The 19,702-nt window shown below is 42.5% G+C and overlaps 1 protein-coding gene across 1 annotated transcript in view; it reads right to left on the bottom strand.

Annotated features, from left to right (window-relative positions):
- Window positions 1–18,003, bottom strand: part of LOC139471463 (trichohyalin-like) — a 42,277-nt gene extending 24,274 nt beyond the window's left edge. Inside the window, exons 1-3 of the mRNA XM_071253824.1 lie at window positions 17,936–18,003; window positions 8,234–8,914; window positions 6,798–8,139 (exon numbers count right to left, since the gene is read on the bottom strand). Coding sequence (XP_071109925.1) covers window positions 6,798–8,139; window positions 8,234–8,914; window positions 17,936–18,003 — 2,091 coding nt within the window. The remainder of the gene's footprint in view (window positions 1–6,797; window positions 8,140–8,233; window positions 8,915–17,935) is intronic.
- Between the last annotated feature and the right edge of the window lie 1,699 nt (window positions 18,004–19,702).

Below are 19,702 nucleotides of genomic sequence, written 5' to 3'. Positions count from 1 at the left end.
TGAGTACTGTTATGTGTGATTTGAAGAGATTTTATATCAACATAATGCTCTAAAACGTAGACGACTCCAAACTGTGGTACCATGATTGGAAATATATATATTTAACGTCTTCTAAATGCAGACAAAACATGTTCTTATCACCAACATCTTGGAATAGCCACACCTACGCAAAACCGCTATAAATTAACATTAGTCTCACATACGATGCCCAATTGAATTTTCAATTCTCATCTAATACTTAAAGCAGAACATAACGCTGTACGGGGTATCGACTTGCATTCATTCGCAAAAGCTTAATTCAGTACTTAATATGTACCTAAAGTACATTTAGCTGCCAATATTCATAAACACATTGACATTTGCAACTTGATCTCTTTATATACCAATTTTTGCTATATTAATATATATCCACCATAATTAAACACTATTCAATCACGCGTTTCAGTGTTTCCAACATTAAACCTGAATTGTCGAGTAATTGTCGTCAATAATGATAATAAACATGTAATATTCAACACTTCCTCGGATACAGATGCCATCACCGTAATGTTCTAATGCTTCTGACTGTATCATATATGATCTGCCTCCTTGATAGGAAACAATAACAGCTTTTCAAAACATTTTGTCCATTATCATATATCGCACAAATAATAATACTTATTGCTAATACCATGCGTTATTGGCCAAGGATCCTGTTTCCAATGACTTTGCTGAAGCACGACAATTCTTCGTGCAGCCAATTCCACCATTTTCGATTTTCAAGGTCATGGTAACCCTTTTTACTTTTAAAAGTTGCTTGGTTGAATTTGTCATGTCAGAAATTATTTTATTAGACACTAAAATCATGACTATCGGACAATGTTAACTGTGTTTGTGAATGTCACCGACTGCAAAAAGTGTGTTGACCTTTCAACGTTTTTGGCCATAGCTCCCCCATTTAAGGTCGGAAGTATAACAAACTATATATTTCTAGGTTCCTTATCATTGGACGAGAAATTTGATATGCATATTGACACAATTTTGTATTTTGACCCCTGTTTTACCTTTGTTGACCCTTCCCCAAAATGCCCGGGATTTTCAACCGGGCAGCCCAAGTCAAAATTGTTCAGTATACATGAGGAAACTCAAAAACACTTTCAAACCTTTGTTTCCATGATTTGGTCACGGGACCTACAGGATGGTCTTCTAGTATATAGGCTACGTTTCGATGAGTTCTACCAGTTGAAGCAGGCCAATAGTTGTAGACGACGCATTCCCAATATGATGTAAATCACTGGATTGTCTGCTCCAGACTGGATTATTTACAGACCGCCGTCACATTGTTGCAATATTGCTGAGTGCGGCGTAAAACAACAAACCAAAACATAAAACGGAGGGACCAGTCTGACCTTTCGTCTCACATCCAAGTTATTCTGATCATGCTGAAACGAATTATTTCTGTTTCGTTGGTTAGTTGGTTGGTTGTTTTACGCCGCACTCAGCAATATTCCAGCTATATGACGGCGGTCTGTAAACAATCGGGTCTGGACCAGACACTCCAGTGATTGATGTAATGAGCTTCGATGTACGCAATTGGGATAGATGACATGCATCAACCAAGTCAGCGAGCCTGATCCCTTTAGTCGCCTCTCACGATAAGCATAGTCCCCTTTGACGGCAAGCATGGATTGCTGATGACCTATTTTACCCCGGATCTTCACGAGTCCCAAATCGCAGGGACTGACCTCCCGATTCCCATTGTAATACACTCTAATTAAAAGCATGACAGAAAGATGTACTCTGTGTTGTTGTTTTTGTTGTTTTACGCTACACTGAGCAACATTCATGCCATATACCACGGTTTGTTGTCTAACGCCGCACTCACCAATATTCCAGCCATATGGCGGTGGCATAATGTACTCTGTTTGTACGGTCATGTGTGTGTGTGTGTGTACGTGTGCGTGTGCGTGTGCGTGTGCGTGTGCGTGTGCGTGTTTGTTGTTTAACGCCGCCATCAGCTATATTCCAGCTACATGACGGTTGCATGATAGTCAAGGAGTCCAAGGAAAACATGGAAAGGTGACCACAAAAACATTTCGTCTAAGCCATCATTTTTTTGCAATCTCAAAAAACTCATTTTGCCGGACTTGTCTAATAGATCCGGATTTAAAGAATGTTGGCAATTAAACAGCATGTTTCCCATGTTCCCGAAGTTCGAAGCATCTTGCTCGCAGATCCGGGGTAGAATAGGTCTTCAGCGAACTATGCTTGTCATAAGAGACGACTAACGGGATCGGGTGGTCAGGCTCGACGACTTTGTTGATGCATGGCATCGATCCCAATTACATGGATCAATGCTCATGATGTCAATCACTGGATTGTGTGGTCCAGACTCGATTATTTACAGACCGCCGTCATATGGCTGGAATATTGCTGAGTGCGGCATTAAAAAACAAACAAAGAAACAGTCGCCAGAGGAGTTGAACTGCCAACAAAAATACATAAAAATTCAAATTAATAATGTGTAATATACTGAACCAAATTAAAACTTCACAATCCTAAAATTTTAACATTTTGACCAGTTATCATTGTTGGCCCTTATTGTGTATTTAAAGAGAAATGGCTACGTAGTGTCCTCAGATAACACCCGTTTTTGTGCAGGTGAATCGATCAAAATCATGTGCACAGCACTAAAGTGGCAAAAGTGGTTTTTCACGTGCAACTGGTCACGTGGCCATAATACCGCACGTGTTTTCAGCCATACTTGTCAGCAGTCATTAACAAAAAATGAAAAACACAAGAAAACAAAAGTCTTGACGGCCATTTGTCATGCCACGCCTTTCAAATGTGCAACGTGAACGTGCCATCGGCATGTTGCAGACGGGAACGTCCGTACCTGAAGTCGCAAGGAGGATGGGTTGTAGTCGACTGACTGTTTATGATTTACAGACGCGTCTACAGAAAACGGGTACCACCGCTGATCGCCCTTGGCCAGGTCGACGACGTGTGACGTCACATGCAGAGGATCGTCTGATTGTCTTACGTCACCTCCGTAACCGATTTTTGACGGCTACATCAACCAGAAATGAACTGTTTAGGGGTAGACTGAGTGCGCAAACTGTTCGAAACCGTCTGAGAACTGCTCACCTTCAAGCACGACGGAGATACTGCGTGCCGATTCTGACTCAATTACACAGGCGTCAACGTCAATTGTGGGCACAGCGACACTTACGATGGACTCAGAGGAATTGGAATCAAGTCGTCTTCAGTGATGAATCCCGATTTAATCTTGGATTTGCTGATGGTAGGGCGAGGGTGTGGAGGCGCCGTCATGAACGTTGCGCCCAGTGTTGTGTACAGGAAGTTGACAGATTTCGAGGCGGAAGTGTCATGGTGTGGGGTGCTTCCTGTGGCAATGCACGTTCCAGGCTTCTTGTCATCCGTGGCAACTTCAACGCTGCTGCTTACTGCGACCAGGTACTGGCACCAGATTTTCTGCCTTTTATGGCAGCACATGGACCCGGTTTGATCTTCAAACACGACAATGCCAGACCCCACACAGCAATTTTGACAAGGAATTTCCTTCAGAATGCGGGAGTCAACGTCATGGACTGGCCATCAAGGTCTCCCGACCTCAATCCCATCGAACACTTCTGGGATGCTCTTGGCAGAAGTCTGCGCACTCTCCAGAACCAACCACAGAATTTGCAAGAACTTGGCACCATTTTGCAGCAACAATGGCGTCGTCTTCCAAAGCATCACAAGGTCCATGCGGAGGCGTTGTGTGGCAGTTGTCAACGCAAATGGTCGCCATACACGCTACTGAATTTGTGTGCCATCAGATTCTCGTGCTTGGGACTTATGATTTAAACTGTTGATAATTATTACCGAATACCGTAGGTGCTTGGAACAAGTTATGGTTACCACCGTTAATTAAAATCCTTCTTTGGACATAATGATTAAAAATTACCTTCTCTGTTACATTTGTCCATTGTATATCATAAATGGGATTACTTTTAAAAATGTGAAGTTTTTAATTTGACTCAGTATAGTTTGTATATAAAGACATCAATACAGACACGATCGTTTTACTCTTAAATGGCGAGAAACCATACTAGATCAATATAATGACTGACGTGACGATGTAGCATTTACAAACAAACCGTAGTGTTCAGACCGGAGTGTGCATCTGTCCATGTGGAAGCAACGGGTGCCTCAGAAGATGTTTCTACCATTCCTAGTGTCTCAGTTCCTTGTATGTGTTTCCTGCATACAAACATTGAACCATCCTATTGGTATCAACTTGTGCAAAGTCAAGTGCATGGAAAGTGGCTCCTGTCAGGCTGTTGCATACGGCATTGAAACTCTGACATGCCGACAGCTGACTAGTTCCTTGGAACGACAGGAGACGGAGGGTTACATTGTTTTTCGAAAAGGTACAGATCAGATGGTATGTTATATTGTTTATTTTTATATGCTTGCAATGAGAAATGCTTATGGTGCTACATTTGATGTAAGGTTTCATATAATATTTAGTGACCCGTAATGATCCGGGGCAGAATAGGTCTTCAGCAACCCATGCTTGCCATAAAAGGCAACTATGCTTTGTGTTTAGAGGCGACTTACAGGATTGTGTGGTCCAGACACGATTATTTACAGACCAACATCATATAGCTGGAATATTGCTGAGCGTGGCGTTAAACAACAACAAAAAACAAGTATAATATTTAGTAAAAGTGATTTCAGGATAATTATATTCATTTGTAGGTTTGTAAATAATGCTGCAAAAACATTTGAATTGTGTGTTGACTGAAATAAAACATTGCACTTATACTATTTGACTTTTGCATAGCCTTCAACAGGTGCTTGCTCAATGAAGATCTGCGTTTCTACCGACCGATGTCTCGAAAATCGTATGGGTTGTGCCGTCTGTGTCCATGGTAATACATGTTGGAATATAACGAATTAACTAAGGGGTGTAAATGGAAATTTATAGAGTGATCATTGTGAATCAAAATGATTACATTGATAATTATAACTTTACATTGTCAGCAAGTCATTTATCAATTCGATGGGAAATCATCATTAGTATTTAGATATTTGGGCTTGAAATTACATTTTTCAAATTGCGATTTATGTGTGGCATTTCATAATGTAGTTTAATTTGTATTGAGATAAGATGACATAAACTAATCATTTACGCATTTTGTACATTTTTCATTGGCGTGGCATTAGTGCTTTAACTTTCTGGAAGTGTTCCATGTAATATGAATTTTATACATCTGTACATGTTCACAATGTCCTGGCTCAAATTGAAAATATCGACTTCGTCTTCCAAGCATATTGTTCAATAATTGCCATCATACACAGATTACGATAACCCCGACGCGGCATCCAAGGCAGCTACTGTCTCTCCAGGTAGGACAAAACCTCCATCTGTGTTACATTCTACACATTTCTACTAAGAAATTAGTTTATTTGATGGATAGTACTATCGGCGCTATAAGCCAATCCTAGACTTGGTATCAGGATCCAGTAAATGTGCAAAAGAGGTCGCCTAGGAAGAACTACTTTCAAGCTTCATACAACGTTTCAATGCCTTTTTTCTCAATACACTAACATTCCTAAATGCTTAGGTTGTTGTAGACAAACATGGCTACAAATCCTTCAGCGGTATTTGATAAATTCGAATATTGTGTTCATACTCGGTTACTTAATGTTTCTTCATTTAGTGAAATTACATCTTTAACGTCTTCACTTTTGCTCATGATGTCAATCACTGGATTGTCTGGTCCAGGCGCGATTATTTACAGACCGCCGTCATATAGCTGGAATATTACTGAGTGCGGCGTAAAACAACAAATCAAAACAATATATTTTTTATAAATTTACATAGTTGCTTTTGGACAGATATCTTATGAGTTGTAACATATTTGGTCTTTCGGAATAGTGTCTTGTGATGTTCATATCACTTTGTTCATTGAAATATTTACAATTGAAGTTATACTAGAATTCATCTCCAAAGTAAAAAAGAGACCTGTGAAGATTCCGGGGTGGAATAGGTCTTCAGCAACCCATGCTTGCTGTAAAAGGCGACTATGTTTGTCGTAAGAGGCGACTAACGGGATCGGTTGGTCAGGCTCGCTGACTTGGTTGATGCATGTCATCGATCTCAATTGCGTGTATCGATGCCCATGACATCAATCACTGGACTGTCTGGTCCAAATTCGATTTTACAGACAGCCGTCATATAGCTGGGATATTGCTGAGTGCGGCGTTAAACATCAAACAAATCTTTCTATAGAAGTAAAGTCACACATCTGCTTGTCCTGGCATTATAATCTCGTAACATAGAACATCAAAATCAGAATCATACCTACATATCTCAGCTCCAATATCATGAAAACACACATGGTTATGGTAGGGTGATCCCTCAGGAGGGTTGTATGCAACACCAAGTACTAAACCATACTCAGATAGCAGTATCTCAGATGGTATCTTGACTAGAAGTAAACAGTCACTGTTAAATGGGCTGTGTGAGACATACATGTTGATAGTATTCTCCACTAGGATTGCTAATCCTCCTGATCTTGTGTCAGTTGATCTGTTCTTAGTGTTGGCTGTGTAGTTCATTATATCTGAGGCGTCATAGTCATCCAATTTAGTCTCAGCCAGGAGAATGGCGTTTTTGATGATTTGATGCACTGGAGAAAGTCAGGATTAATTAGTTTACTCACACACATTAATAAATGAGAAAGTTAGTTGGGGGGGGGGGGGGGGGGGGGGGAATTTATGTGTCTCGGTAGTTGCACCTCTACTTTCTGGCTCGTGCTGTCTTGCTCCTGCTGTGTGGCTCCTGCTGTGTGGCTCCTGCTATCTGGCTCCTGCTTTCTGGCTCCTGCTGTCTGGTTCTGTTTTCTGGCTCCTGCTGTCGGCACCTGCTTTCTGGCTCTTCTGTCTGGTTCCTGCTGCCTGGCTCCTGCTGTCTGGCTTCTACTGTCTGCCTCCTGCTGTCTGGCTCCTGCTTTCTGGCTCCTGCTTTCTGGCTCCTGCTGTGTGGCTCCTGCTGTGTGGCTCCTGCTTTCTGGCTCTTCTGTCTGGTTCCTGCTGCCTGGCTCCTGCTGTCTGGCTTCTACTGTCTGCCTCCTGCTGTCTGGCTCCTGCTTTCTGGCTCCTGCTTTCTGGCTCCTGCTGTGCGGCTCCTGCTGTGTGCCTCCTGCTTTCTGGCTCATGCTTTCTGGCTCCTGCTGTCTAGCTCCTGTTTTCTGACTCCTGCTTTCTGGCTCCTGTTGTCTGATTCTGCTGTCTGGCTCCTGTTTTCTGGCTCCTGCTTTCTGGCTCCTGCTGTCGGCTCCTGCTTTCTGGCTCTTCTGTCTGGTTCCTGCTTCCTGGCTCCTGCTGTCTGCCTCCTGCTGTCTGGCTCCTGCTGTATGGTTCCTGCTGCCTGGCTCCTGCTGTCTGCCTCCTGCTGTGTGGCTTCTGCTTTCTGGCTGATGCTTTCTGGCTACTGCTGTCGGCTCCTGTTTTCTGGCTCCTGCTTTCTGGCTCCTGTTGTCTGGTTCTGCTGTCTGGCTCCTGCTTTCTGGCTCCTGCTTTCTGGCTCCTGCTTTCGGCTCCTGCTTTCTGGCTCTTCTGTCTGGTTTCTGCTGCCTGGCTCCTGCTGTCTGCCTCCTGTTGTATGGCTCCTGCTTTCTGGCTACTGCTGTCGGCTCCTGTTTTCTGGCTCCTGCTTTCTGGCTCCTGTTGTCTGGTTCTGCTGTCTGGCTCCTGTTTTCTGGCTCCTGCTTTCTGGCTCCTGTTGTCTGGCTCCTGCTGTCTGGCTCCTGCTTTCTGGCTCCTGCTGTGTGGCTCTTCTGTCTGGTTCCTGCTGTCTGGCTCCTGCTGTGTGGCTCCTGCTTTCTGGCTCCTGTTTTCTGGCTCCTGCTTTCTGGCTCCTGCTGTCGGCTCCTGTTGTCTTGTTCTGCTGTCTGGCTCCTGCTCTCTGGCTCCTGTTGTCTGGCTCCTGCTGTCTGGTTCTGTTTTCTTGCTCCTGTTTTCTGGCTCCTGCTGTCCGGCTCCTGCTTTCTGGCTCCTGCTCTCTGGCTCCTGCTGTCTGGTTCTGCTGTCTGGCTCCTGCTTTCTGGCTCCTGCTGTCTAGCTCCTGTTGTCTGGTTCTGTTTTCTGGCTCCTGCTCTCTAGCTACTGCTGTCTGGTTCTGCTGTCTGGCTTCTGCTTTCTGGCTCCTGCTGTCTAGCTCCTGCTTTCTGGCTCCTACTGTCTGGCTCCTGCTGTGTGGCTCTTCTGTCTGGTTCCTGCTGTCTGGCTCCTGCTGTGTGGCTCCTGCTTTCTGGCTCCTGTTGTCTGGTTCTGTTTTCTGGCTCCTGCTTTCTGGCTCCTGCTGTCGGCTCCTGTTGTTTTGTTCTGCTGTCTGGCTCCTGCTTTCTGGCTCCTGTTTTCTGGCTCTGTTTTCTGGCTCCTGTTTTCTGGCTCCTGCTGTCTGGCTCCTGCTTTCTGGCTCCTGCTCTCTGGCTCCTGCTGTCTGGTTCTGCTGTCTGGCTCCTGCTGTCTAGCTCCTGTTGTCTGGTTCTGTTTTCTGGCTCCTGCTCTCTGGCTCCTGCTGTTTGGTTCTGCTGTCTGGCTCCTGCTTTCTGGCTCCTGCTGTCTAGCTCCTGCTGTCTGGTTCTGTTTTCTGGCTCCTGCTGTCTGGTTCTGCTGTCTGGCTCCTGCTGTCTGGCTCCTGCTGTCTAGCTCCTGTTGTCTGGTTCTGTTTTCTGGCTCCTGCTGTCTGGTTCTGCTGTCTGGCTTCTGTTTTCTGGCTCCTGCTGTCTGGTTCTGCTGTCTGGCTCCTGCTGTCTGGCTCCTGCTGTCTAGCTCCTGTTGTCTGGTTCTGTTTTCTGGCTCCTGCTGTCTGGTTCTGCTGTGTGGCTCCTGCTGTCTGGCTCCTGCTGTCTGGCTCCTGCTTTCAGGTGAAATATTGCTACTTATATTTAAACATCATCGCTCCATCACTCCTATTCTGTTTGGTATTTACATATGCAGAATAAATCTTGAATAAACACAGGTAAACCGGTAAAAATGCTAAAAAGAAGGTGCAAGGACGGCGGCTGTCCAGGCAATCTTAAGTGCGACAAGGGAAGATGCAAATGTTCGGGGAGATTACGTTTCAACCCTGCTGACAACACCCGTATCGAGCGTAAGTCAAAACTGATACACAATGACATCTCGTTACTACAACTGAGGTTTTACAAGTTATTATGTTTTGTTTCCTTATCAATGATCCACAGTTTTATAAGCGGTCGTACCTGCCATATCCATGAGATAACCACAGTTAAATTTGTGAGAACAATATACGGCGCCTGTATCTCCTCATATTTTCCTCCAGAAATGGGCTCACATTCCATATTTCTTAGTTTGACGGTGTGTAGGGGGTAGCCTAGCGGTCAAAGCGTTCGCTCGTCAAGCCGTGGACCCGGGTTCAATTCCCCACATGGGTACAATGTGTGAAGCCATGTCTGGAGTCCCCCGCCGTGACATTGCTGGAGTATTTCTAAAAGCGTTGTAAAAATATATTCACTCACTCACTCTAGGTTTGACAGTGTCATATCCTGCTTGAGTGTTTTAATAAAGTGATACACGTCTAAGACCTGCGTCAAATCGGGCCTACCTAGCTGCCACGTCATGATATAACTAAACAAATGTTGAAGCAGTGATAACCTCACTCACTCACCAAGATGATGTAATCCTCCTTTGTTTCTACATGCTAATTGTGTTCTATATCATCTTGTGCTATATGCAATATACATGTATACTGATGACTGTTTCAACTCTGATTTCTATTTCAAGGCTGTAAAGTGCAAGGAGGTCGATGGATGATGTACAAAGGACTTTTCCGTCACGGATTCTTTATTCGCAATACCAAGATTTGTTCCCGTAAATGTTTAGCTAAGACCTCATTCAGTTGCTTCGGTTACCACTCCATTGCCAAAACATTTACCTGTCAGGTCTTGGAGTCCTGGCTGGTCTGATTTTCCTTTAGAAACTGTTAAAAGAAAGCAAAACCTTTGGTACCTTGCAGCTAGACATTGCGCTTGAAGACAATAGTAAATAGTGAATTTCAACCCTTTCGGCGAAATAGTGTTGAATGAAATAGTGTTGAATCAGCTTCCCAACCATCGCTGGTCTGTATCACCCAGCTTGTTAATTTAAGGGTTCATATCAGTGACGACAATAGTTATGTCCTACTAGGTTACGAATTGTATTCATTTCGGGTACCCAATGAATTTTTTTTTCTTAATTTATTTTATAGGCATCGGAGGATTGGGTATAGGGGTAGCTGTGTCACAAGAATATCTCACGGGGATGTCTTTGGTCAGAAGGAGTCACTTAAACGTGCATTGTGACGAATATAATAAACATGTTGACAATTTCAAAAATGATTTTTAACATTTCCATTGATGCGGCATTATCAAAATGATTCGATCTACAGAATGCAAACGTTATTACATATCAGTGATAATTGTGATAGTAAGATTAACGGGAACAGATGGATCATGCTGTTAACTATATTTCGTATTCGGGGGAAAGTTATTCCGCTTAAATCTATTCAGGGAAATGTATGCAATTACCAGTATTACCTGTGAAATAATAATATATTGAGCTTTGTTGGATTCTAAAAATAAATATAAAAGACCTATTCGAGTTCATGTTTGTTTTTAATGCTGCAACGATGAGTACCATAGGTGAGTGACAACATTAGCTCAAGATAGACTGTGTTCTGATGTTAATGAACAAGTGTCTGTTACATTAGTGAATCAGCATCTATATATTAGGGGAGTACCTACATTAGTGCATGAATTTGTAAATCTATGGATCTGTACCTACATAAGTGTGTGGCGACGTGTCTCCATGAGTGTGTACCCCCATCATTGTGTGACGACTTGTCTCCATGAGTGTGTACCTACATTCGTGTGTGACGACGTGTCTCCATGACTGGGTACCTACATAAATGTGTGACGACGTGTCTCCATGAGTATGTACCTATATAAGTGTGTGACGACTTGTCTCCATGACTGTGTACGTACATTAGTGTGTGACGACTTGTCTCCATGAGTGTGTACCTACATAAGTGTGTGACGACTTGTCTCCATGAGTGTGTACCCCCATCATTGTGTGACATTTTGTCTTCATGACTGTGTACCTACATAAGTGTGTGACGACGTGTCTCCATGAGTATGTACCTACATTATTGTGTGACGACGCGTCTCCATGTGTATGTATCTACATTAGTGTGTGACGACTTGTCTCCATGAGTATGTACCTACATTATTGTGTGACGACGTGTCTCCATGAGTATGTACCTTTATTAGTGTGTGACGATGTGTCTCCATGAGTATGTACCTACATTAGTGTGTGACGACGTGTCTCCATGAGTATGTACCTTTATTAGTGTGTGACGATGTGTCTCCATGAGTATGTACCTACATTAGTGTGTGACGACGTGTCTCCATGAGTATTTACCTACATTAGTGTGTGACGACGTGTCTCCATGAGTATGCACCTACATTATTGTGTGACGCCGTGTCTCCATGAGTGTAAACCTACATTAGTGCATGAGTTTGTATATTTGTGGATGTGTACCTACATTATTGTGTGACGACGTGTCTCCATGAGTATGTACCTACATTAGTGTGTGACGACGTTTCTCCATGAGTATGTACCTACATTAGTGTGTGACGACGTGTCTCCATGAGTATGCACCTACATTATTATGTGACGCCGTGTCTCCATGAGTATAAACCTACATTAGTGCATGAGTTTGTATATTTGTGGATGTGTACCTACATTAGTGTGTGACGACGTGTTTCCATGAGTATGTACCTACATTATTGTGTGACGACGTGTCTCTATGAGTATGTACTTACATTATTGTGTGACGCCGTGTCTCCATGACTGGGTACCTACATAAATGTGTGACGACGTGTCTCCATGAGTATGTACCTATATAAGTGTGTGACGACTTGTCTCCATGACTGTGTACGTACATTAGTGTGTGACGACTTGTCTCCATGAGTGTGTACCTACATAAGTGTGTGACGACTTGTCTCCATGAGTGTGTACCCCCATCATTGTGTGACATTTTGTCTTCATGACTGTGTACCTACATAAGTGTGTGACGACGTGTCTCAATGAGTATGTACCTACATTATTGTGTGACGACGCGTCTCCATGTGTATGTATCTACATTAGTGTGTGACGACTTGTCTCCATGAGTATGTACCTACATTATTGTGTGACGACGTGTCTCCATGAGTATGTACCTTTATTAGTGTGTGACGATGTGTCTCCATGAGTATGTACCTACATTAGTGTGTGACGACGTGTCTCCATGAGTATGTACCTACATTATTGTGTGACGACGCGTCTCCATGTGTATGTATCTACATTAGTGTGTGACGACTTGTCTCCATGAGTATGTACCTACATTAGTGTGTGACGACGTGTCTCCATGAGTATTTACCTACATTAGTGTGTGACGACGTGTCTCCATGAGTATGCACCTACATTATTGTGTGACGCCGTGTCTCCATGAGTGTAAACCTACATTAGTGCATGAGTTTGTATATTTGTGGATGTGTACCTACATTATTGTGTGACGACGTGTTTCCATGAGTATTTACCTACATTAGTGTGTGACGACGCGTCTCCATGAGTATGTACCTACATAAGTGTGTGACGACGTGTATCCATGAGTATGTACCTACATAAGTGTGTGACGACGTCTCTCCATGAGTATGTACCTACATTATTGTGTGACGACGTGTTTCCATGAGTATTTACCTACATTAGTGTGTGACGACGTGTATCCATGAGTATGCACCTGCATTTTTGTGTTCTTCATGAGTGTAAACCTACATTAGTGCATGAGTTCGTATATTTGTGGATGTGTACCTACATTATTTTGTGACGACGTGTCTCCATGAGTATGTACCTACATTATTGTGTGACGACGTTTCTCCATGAGTATGTACCTAGATTAGTGTGTGACGACGTGTCTCCATGAGTATGCATCTACATTATTGTGTGACGACGTGTCTCCATGAGTATAAACCTACATTAGTGCATGAGTTTGTATATTTGTGGATGTGTACCTACATTAGAGTGTGACGACGTGTTTCCATGAGTTTGTACATGTATCTTATGAAGCTACAGCAACTGGCACGACGATACTTGTGTATAAGAATAAGTTGTTTGATGACGTGAAGCGCTTGTTGACCTTGCTGCCACAGTGCCTCAATAGACGCTCCACAATTGAGATGCAACCATTATGCAACATGAGAAAATGCCTCTTACATTGATACAAGCCTTCATATCTGCCACGTATGAGGTACAATGAAAATTTATATAATTCCAAGTTTATGTTTATTAATCCATAATATTGCCGTTTACGGTGCCTAGTGTTCCAGTAGGGTTTCTTCTTTCAATCGTTTCTTGTTTAACGTAGCACTCAGCAGTATTCCAGCTGTACGATGGCGGTCTGTGAATAATCGAGTCTGGACCGGACAATCCAGTGATTGACATCATGAACATCGACCCACGCAATTCGGATACAATGATATGCATCAACCACGCTAGAGAGCCTGATCACCGGATCCCGCCAGTCGTTTCTGACGACAAGCAGGGCCATACAGGAAAGGAAAGAGCCCACCCTTTTCCCGCACGATAACGTCTTATTGTGAGGACTTCCTGAAAACCGATAACGTCAAAGCGTTACCTTAATTAGCCAGCACACTTTCCAGTCATGCCTATATCAAAAATTTCTGGGATGATGGAGATTGACTTGTTCGACATCCTCCAATCAACTGGTAAGAGTCAGACATGATTCACACTTTGAACGAGGACAAGCGATATCTTCAATGACTACCACGATGCGACGGAGAATCCAGAGACCGGGAGGTCGCACATGTTATTAGTACAGGTCGCAGTCATGATGAGGTTTCTAAGAGTTTCACTAAGATAGAAACACTGACGTGAATAGCAATGATGATTTATTAGCCATGGTGTCATTAACAAGCGCTGCATGCCTATCTTTTTCAGTTTCGGTTTTGTACCATTCGATGTCATACCGACTATCATACCGGTTAGACAATATACGCGAACACCTGGTATCATCATTATTTAAAAGTGATTCATAAACACATGCTCATTATTTAGACGGAATTGCACAATGATCTCTGCTTTTAGAAGGTAGTTCTTATGATTACGGAATGTGTTTTGTTGCTCTAATTAAAAAAAAGTTTGCCACCATAGACAGGACTTTCTCTTGACAACATCATGAGGAATTTGGGGTTAAGACTTTAAGACAAGACGTATGCATTGCCATGGGCACCAGTTGTGCTCCCCTTAGCGATCAGCTTCTTTATGCATTTGCTTCGGAATTTCTTTTCGGACTGGCAAAATCTAAACAACGGAATTCGTCCAAGATAAGTTTAATGATTATAGAAAGGGTTTATTTGAAGTATTAATAGGTCATTCTAGGAAGTTGGATGTCTTAGGCAGTGACGGATGTTAAACTTCTCTCTCCAAGAAAATCGGAAAACATATCGGAATTCTATATATACTTCCCTATAAGTATGCATAATAGCCTTTAGTTTACCGGGCCAGAATGAATGAACTAGTCAACTTCAACAAGGACGGCTTCACGTGATAAGAATGTTTTAATGGTAGGGAACCTGTAACCAACCGTAGTCAGGGCTTTACTTCAGCAACAGCGTGTATACATATGTTATTAGGCTGCTTGTCCATCGTAATCCCATGGAACACAAATACGACTGATCGCGATCGTCGTGTTTACCGCTCAGATCACGGGAATGTTCTCATTGAAATAGTGCAATTGAATGCCTTGGACTTCCATAAACCCCTCTCTACGTAACACACGAGCCATGGACTCTTTGACAAGGCAGGAAACGTGAGATTATCGCGAGCATCATCGTGCAGTAGAGACATTTAGTGGAAAAGGATTGTCTTTATTGTAGTGCTTGCAAAGACAAATACATACTGAGACCGTATAACCGTATAACTGCCGAGGGCATTGCTTTTTTAATTCAGATATGGCATGATACCGTTGAGTAGAGTGTATAGTCTCATTGTACTCATATGCCAACCTTCAAGGCTTTCAGTTAATCTTGTCTAAGGTTTTGGTAGCAATTCAAGTTTTCAATAACAACAGCGATCCAACGTGAGAGGGCTAATATAAGGACGTTATTGAAGTCTCTGGTCCCTCCATACAGACACAAGCTTGTGATCCCAAGGAATCCTACTTGACCTCGGTAGTCCTCATGGAATTCAATATTGCCATTGACCTTTTTGATTGATTATGATTCATATCAAGCCTACTGTAACGGCAATACGTTCAATTGTATTAGCATATCTAGTTGGGATTTAGATAATTATATAGGTGTGTGTAGTATAGATAGGGTAGCCTAGTAGTTAAAGCGTTTGCTCTCCACGAAGACCAAGGTTCGATTACCATAATTGGTACAATGTGTCAAGCCCATTTCTGGTGTCCTCTCATCCCCGCCGTGATATTGCTGGAATATTGCTAAAACGGCGTAAAATCTTACTCACTAACTCGTATCAGATCACCTAGGTCACTTCGACTGCCGACTGAGATGAACGTAACCCATACTGTCAGGAATAGTTTTTTAAGCCATTTCTAACAATATTTACATTAACGCGAAGAACCATTGACCGACGTGTTAGTTATATGTGTCTGTGCACAATGCATGGTGAGAGACTCGTGTCGGAACTCAGTACAAACGGGAGAACTCTGAATTGCGTGTGGAGCCGAGTGTCATTAAACAGCAAAAAACTTAATTTCCACTTTAGTAGCAAACCTGGCGTTGTAGTTCCAATTCTCAAATGCGTGATTATGTTTTCGCATATCAAAATAAAATGACAAAAGGTCTGGAAAACCTTTCCAAGACTATATTGGCATTTCTAGACATATTCTGATATAAGTATATCGATCAGTACAACACATATTGTTTGTTTCATATTTCATGACAATAAGCCATATTTTTGCCTCCATCATAGTTCGGCTGAGAACATGTCACCTGTCCTCGTACATGAATGGTTAGAAAAGAAAGCAATACAAAAGTGTAAGTAATATAAACTTGTATCGGAAATAAGTATCATTCCCTTCTAATTGTTGACACCTAATAATAAGATAAATAAACTATTTGTCTTTCTGTGAAATTTGAATAATATATACATGGTATTAAGTTCCAGATGAGAAATGTAGACGGCCAAAAAATTGAACTGACGTTATGTTGCTCGACATGAAGGGTAAATTGACGATTGGAAAAACGGAATCATCACTCCTGTACAGCTTAGTAATAACTCTGGCATCATTTTGAATGGTGGCATGGGTACTTCTTATTATAATACATATACATTTGGAACAAAGGAAAAGAAAGCAGCGACGCTTAACGATTTCCGGATCATTGCATATCTCTATCACGAACAATAAGCAAAATCGCTGTTGCTCTCCTAGCACTACACATACCGACGTTCCTCTGTGAAGAGGTCTGGGCAAATATCATCTCAGTGTAAAGACAGATGAGATAACGATTGGACAATTTAAAAGACTTAATCATCACTCAGGAAAAAAAGCATTCGCTGAAAACAAATATGCGGAAGTGTTTTCACCCAACCACCTCTGGTCATCGGTTTGGTCGTTAACCGATTCTTGTCCCCCTGTGTCAATGAGAATATCGGTTCTGAGAAATTAAATTTAATTATCGGTCGTTAGCGTGATACCCTCGATTAACTATCACCATCCGTTTGAGATTGTGTATAAGGCAATAGAGTGGGTCAATATCTGGCATTGGAATATTATTTTCACAATAAGACCAAGAAGAACTATACTCGAAGCACGTTAATGCTTACGCTACCTGAAGTTACCAGTTAAATATATCCTTGATATATACAAACGGATATATGCTTTATATACTTAAGTAACTGTGCTACATATAAGGTCCAATACAGATACTATTGCAATCCCTTTGCAGACGTTATCTTCAGCAGGGCATCAGTCATGACTTGCACCGGGCCGGTCTTCCTCGTGTGACGTAATGTCCGCAAGACAAACATATTCGGTTGGTGCATCTATGATACCAAACTGCCACATTGACAGCCAATACAATTCCTATATTGAGACCAAGTAGTGACTGAATCGTACTCAACCGGTTGAGGGAACACAACATCCAGCCCCGACGACCAGCGATACACCCAGTTTACCTTTACGTCTCTGCCAGGCATGCATAGCTTAGTGGAGACAACCTCTGAGGATCAGCAGACAAGATTGGGACAGAGATGAGCCTAGGTTTCATCTAGACATTTCTGATGGTCTTTGAAGGGTCTACAGGCGGCCAAGAGACGCTTGTGTCACGCAACGTCGTCAGTTATGGGGTGGAAGTGTAATGGTATTGGGTGGCATCACAATTCATGGGAGAACACTATTCGTCATTGTTAATGGCAATTTGAATGACGTACGCTACCTTGTTCTACTCATGTTCTACCCTTTGGGCAAATGCAGAGTCGAAACGTTGCGTTGCAGCAGGAAAATGCCCGCCCCATGTTGCAGGTGTTTCAACAGACCCTTTGAGCCAGCATCACACTGCTGTATTGCCATGGCCGGCCGCATATTCAGACCTTTTCCCTATAGAACATGTCTGGTATGAGATGGATCGAGTATATATCTTTAACACCATAAGATAATATTAACATTTAATAACATCAATGAAACATTTAACATAAGGCACTGTTATAAGACAGTGGTGTGAGGAGTAAGTGAGTGATTTAGTTGACGCCAGAGGCTTTTATAAAAATCTTACACAGTGAAATGACGCCATCATTATTTGCATAATGCTTGCCAGATAGTTCTTACTTCACGTTTGGGAAGGAGTGGACTTCTTACCGTGCCGCATCTGGTGATTGTGGAGGAAATTCAATGAGTTCAAAGCCAATGTCAGGCATTGTAACCATGGCGATAACGAACTTGTGGACAGGTGCATTGGCCAGTTTTCCGCGACGTTGATATTCTCACGCAAAAGCCTAAGCAGAGCAGCATAATCTTGGTCTCCTTTGGAGCCCCAGATTACAGAAGCCATGTCCTTGCCAGATGATGGATTCTTCGGAATTGGAGACAATAGATATCTTTGACCGTTGTTTGTCTAAAAGAGGTGATCCCATGACGTATCCATGGTCCCAAATTGCTCAACAATTCCATCTGTGTCTTTATCAAACGAGCGTTTCTGATCAGAAGTGAAAAGCCTTGCTAACCAGCTTGCTGAAACCTTCATCATTGCCCGTCCATGTTATGAATATTTCGCCACTTTTGCCTTGGATCACCTTCAAAGCTCCCTCTTCCCGTCTTGAACTCTGTCAACATCCTAGCAGTGGCAAAGGACGGAAACACCAGTTTTGTCCTTTTTCATTAATGGAGAATACCTCGTCTTTTTGATGCATGTTAAGAAATGCTGTCTGGTTGTGTACTTGGTTCAAATGCAGAATGTGTGTGGGGGACGTATTGTAGATAATACACGCACACTGTGTACTATACACCCTTCATAGTTGATTTCAGAACTTTTCAGCCACTACTCGTATGTTCCATTTGAAACCCACGAGCACGAGAACGGTGTTGTCAAAGCAAGTAACATGATCAGAGCCAATCAGTGAGAATCATGGTTTCCTGAAACGCAGTAGCAATGCAGCTCTCCACAGCTAATTGTGGCGCCATAGACGTCTGACAGTACCATGATGCCTGGTTAAAACAATTGTTGGTTCGTTAAATATATGATTTATATTCCACAATAATTTGAAATTATGCTTAAAATGAGTTTTTTTCTGAGTGAGATATAACACTGAATATCACATTATTCAAAACACATAACGGATTCCTTGCGTTTTTGTTTTCAGCTACGACTTGACAGATGGAAGTTTAATCTCCCCATAACACTCACAGACGATTAGGCAAGTATATATGTGTCATTTTCCCCAGATCCGCCTCCACCACCACATCACGCCATTATCCTCACATACATTAAAACAAATTCTACTCAAGACGTCCAACAACTGCAAACGTATCTGGCCAGAAACTGCATGACACAGCATGCATGGCAGAAGTATTTAAGACATGTCACAAGTGTCCACTACGAGATCCATTGGGGGTAATAATGTGAGCAGTTGAATAATTGATGTGGGAATTACCGGGGAAGGTAGGTTTAGTGTTTCACTGACAGGTCTTGAAACATCTCCATACCTTCACATGCAAATACATGAGCCAGCAGAACCTGGCTTGCGTTTTCCATGATAATGGTTTAGTGTTGGTGGATAAATGACACAGCTTGAAAACATCGCCATAGATCGTCATTTACATGAACATGAACATTTACATTAACACATTCTGCTGCTAATGGTCCTTTCTCTCCTGCTTCTAACACTACTGTTCGAGATGGGTATATTTCCTCTCCTCCTACTCCTACTACTATTACTACGAATACTACTGCTACTTCCACCACGACTACTACAACGACTACTATTACTACTACTACTACTATTACTACTACTATTACCACTACTACTACTACTACTACTACTACTACTACTATTACTATTACTATTACTATGCAGAATGAGACAAGGTGTGTGCTCCATAGGAAAAAAAACCTGGAACATTTCGTTC

Source organism: Haliotis cracherodii, unplaced genomic scaffold (assembly GCF_022045235.1).
Source record: "Haliotis cracherodii isolate W230 unplaced genomic scaffold, xgHalCrac1.p SCAF_22, whole genome shotgun sequence".
Classification (NCBI taxonomy): domain Eukaryota; kingdom Metazoa; phylum Mollusca; class Gastropoda; order Lepetellida; family Haliotidae; genus Haliotis; species Haliotis cracherodii.
This window is presented reverse-complemented; position numbering and strand designations above follow the sequence as displayed.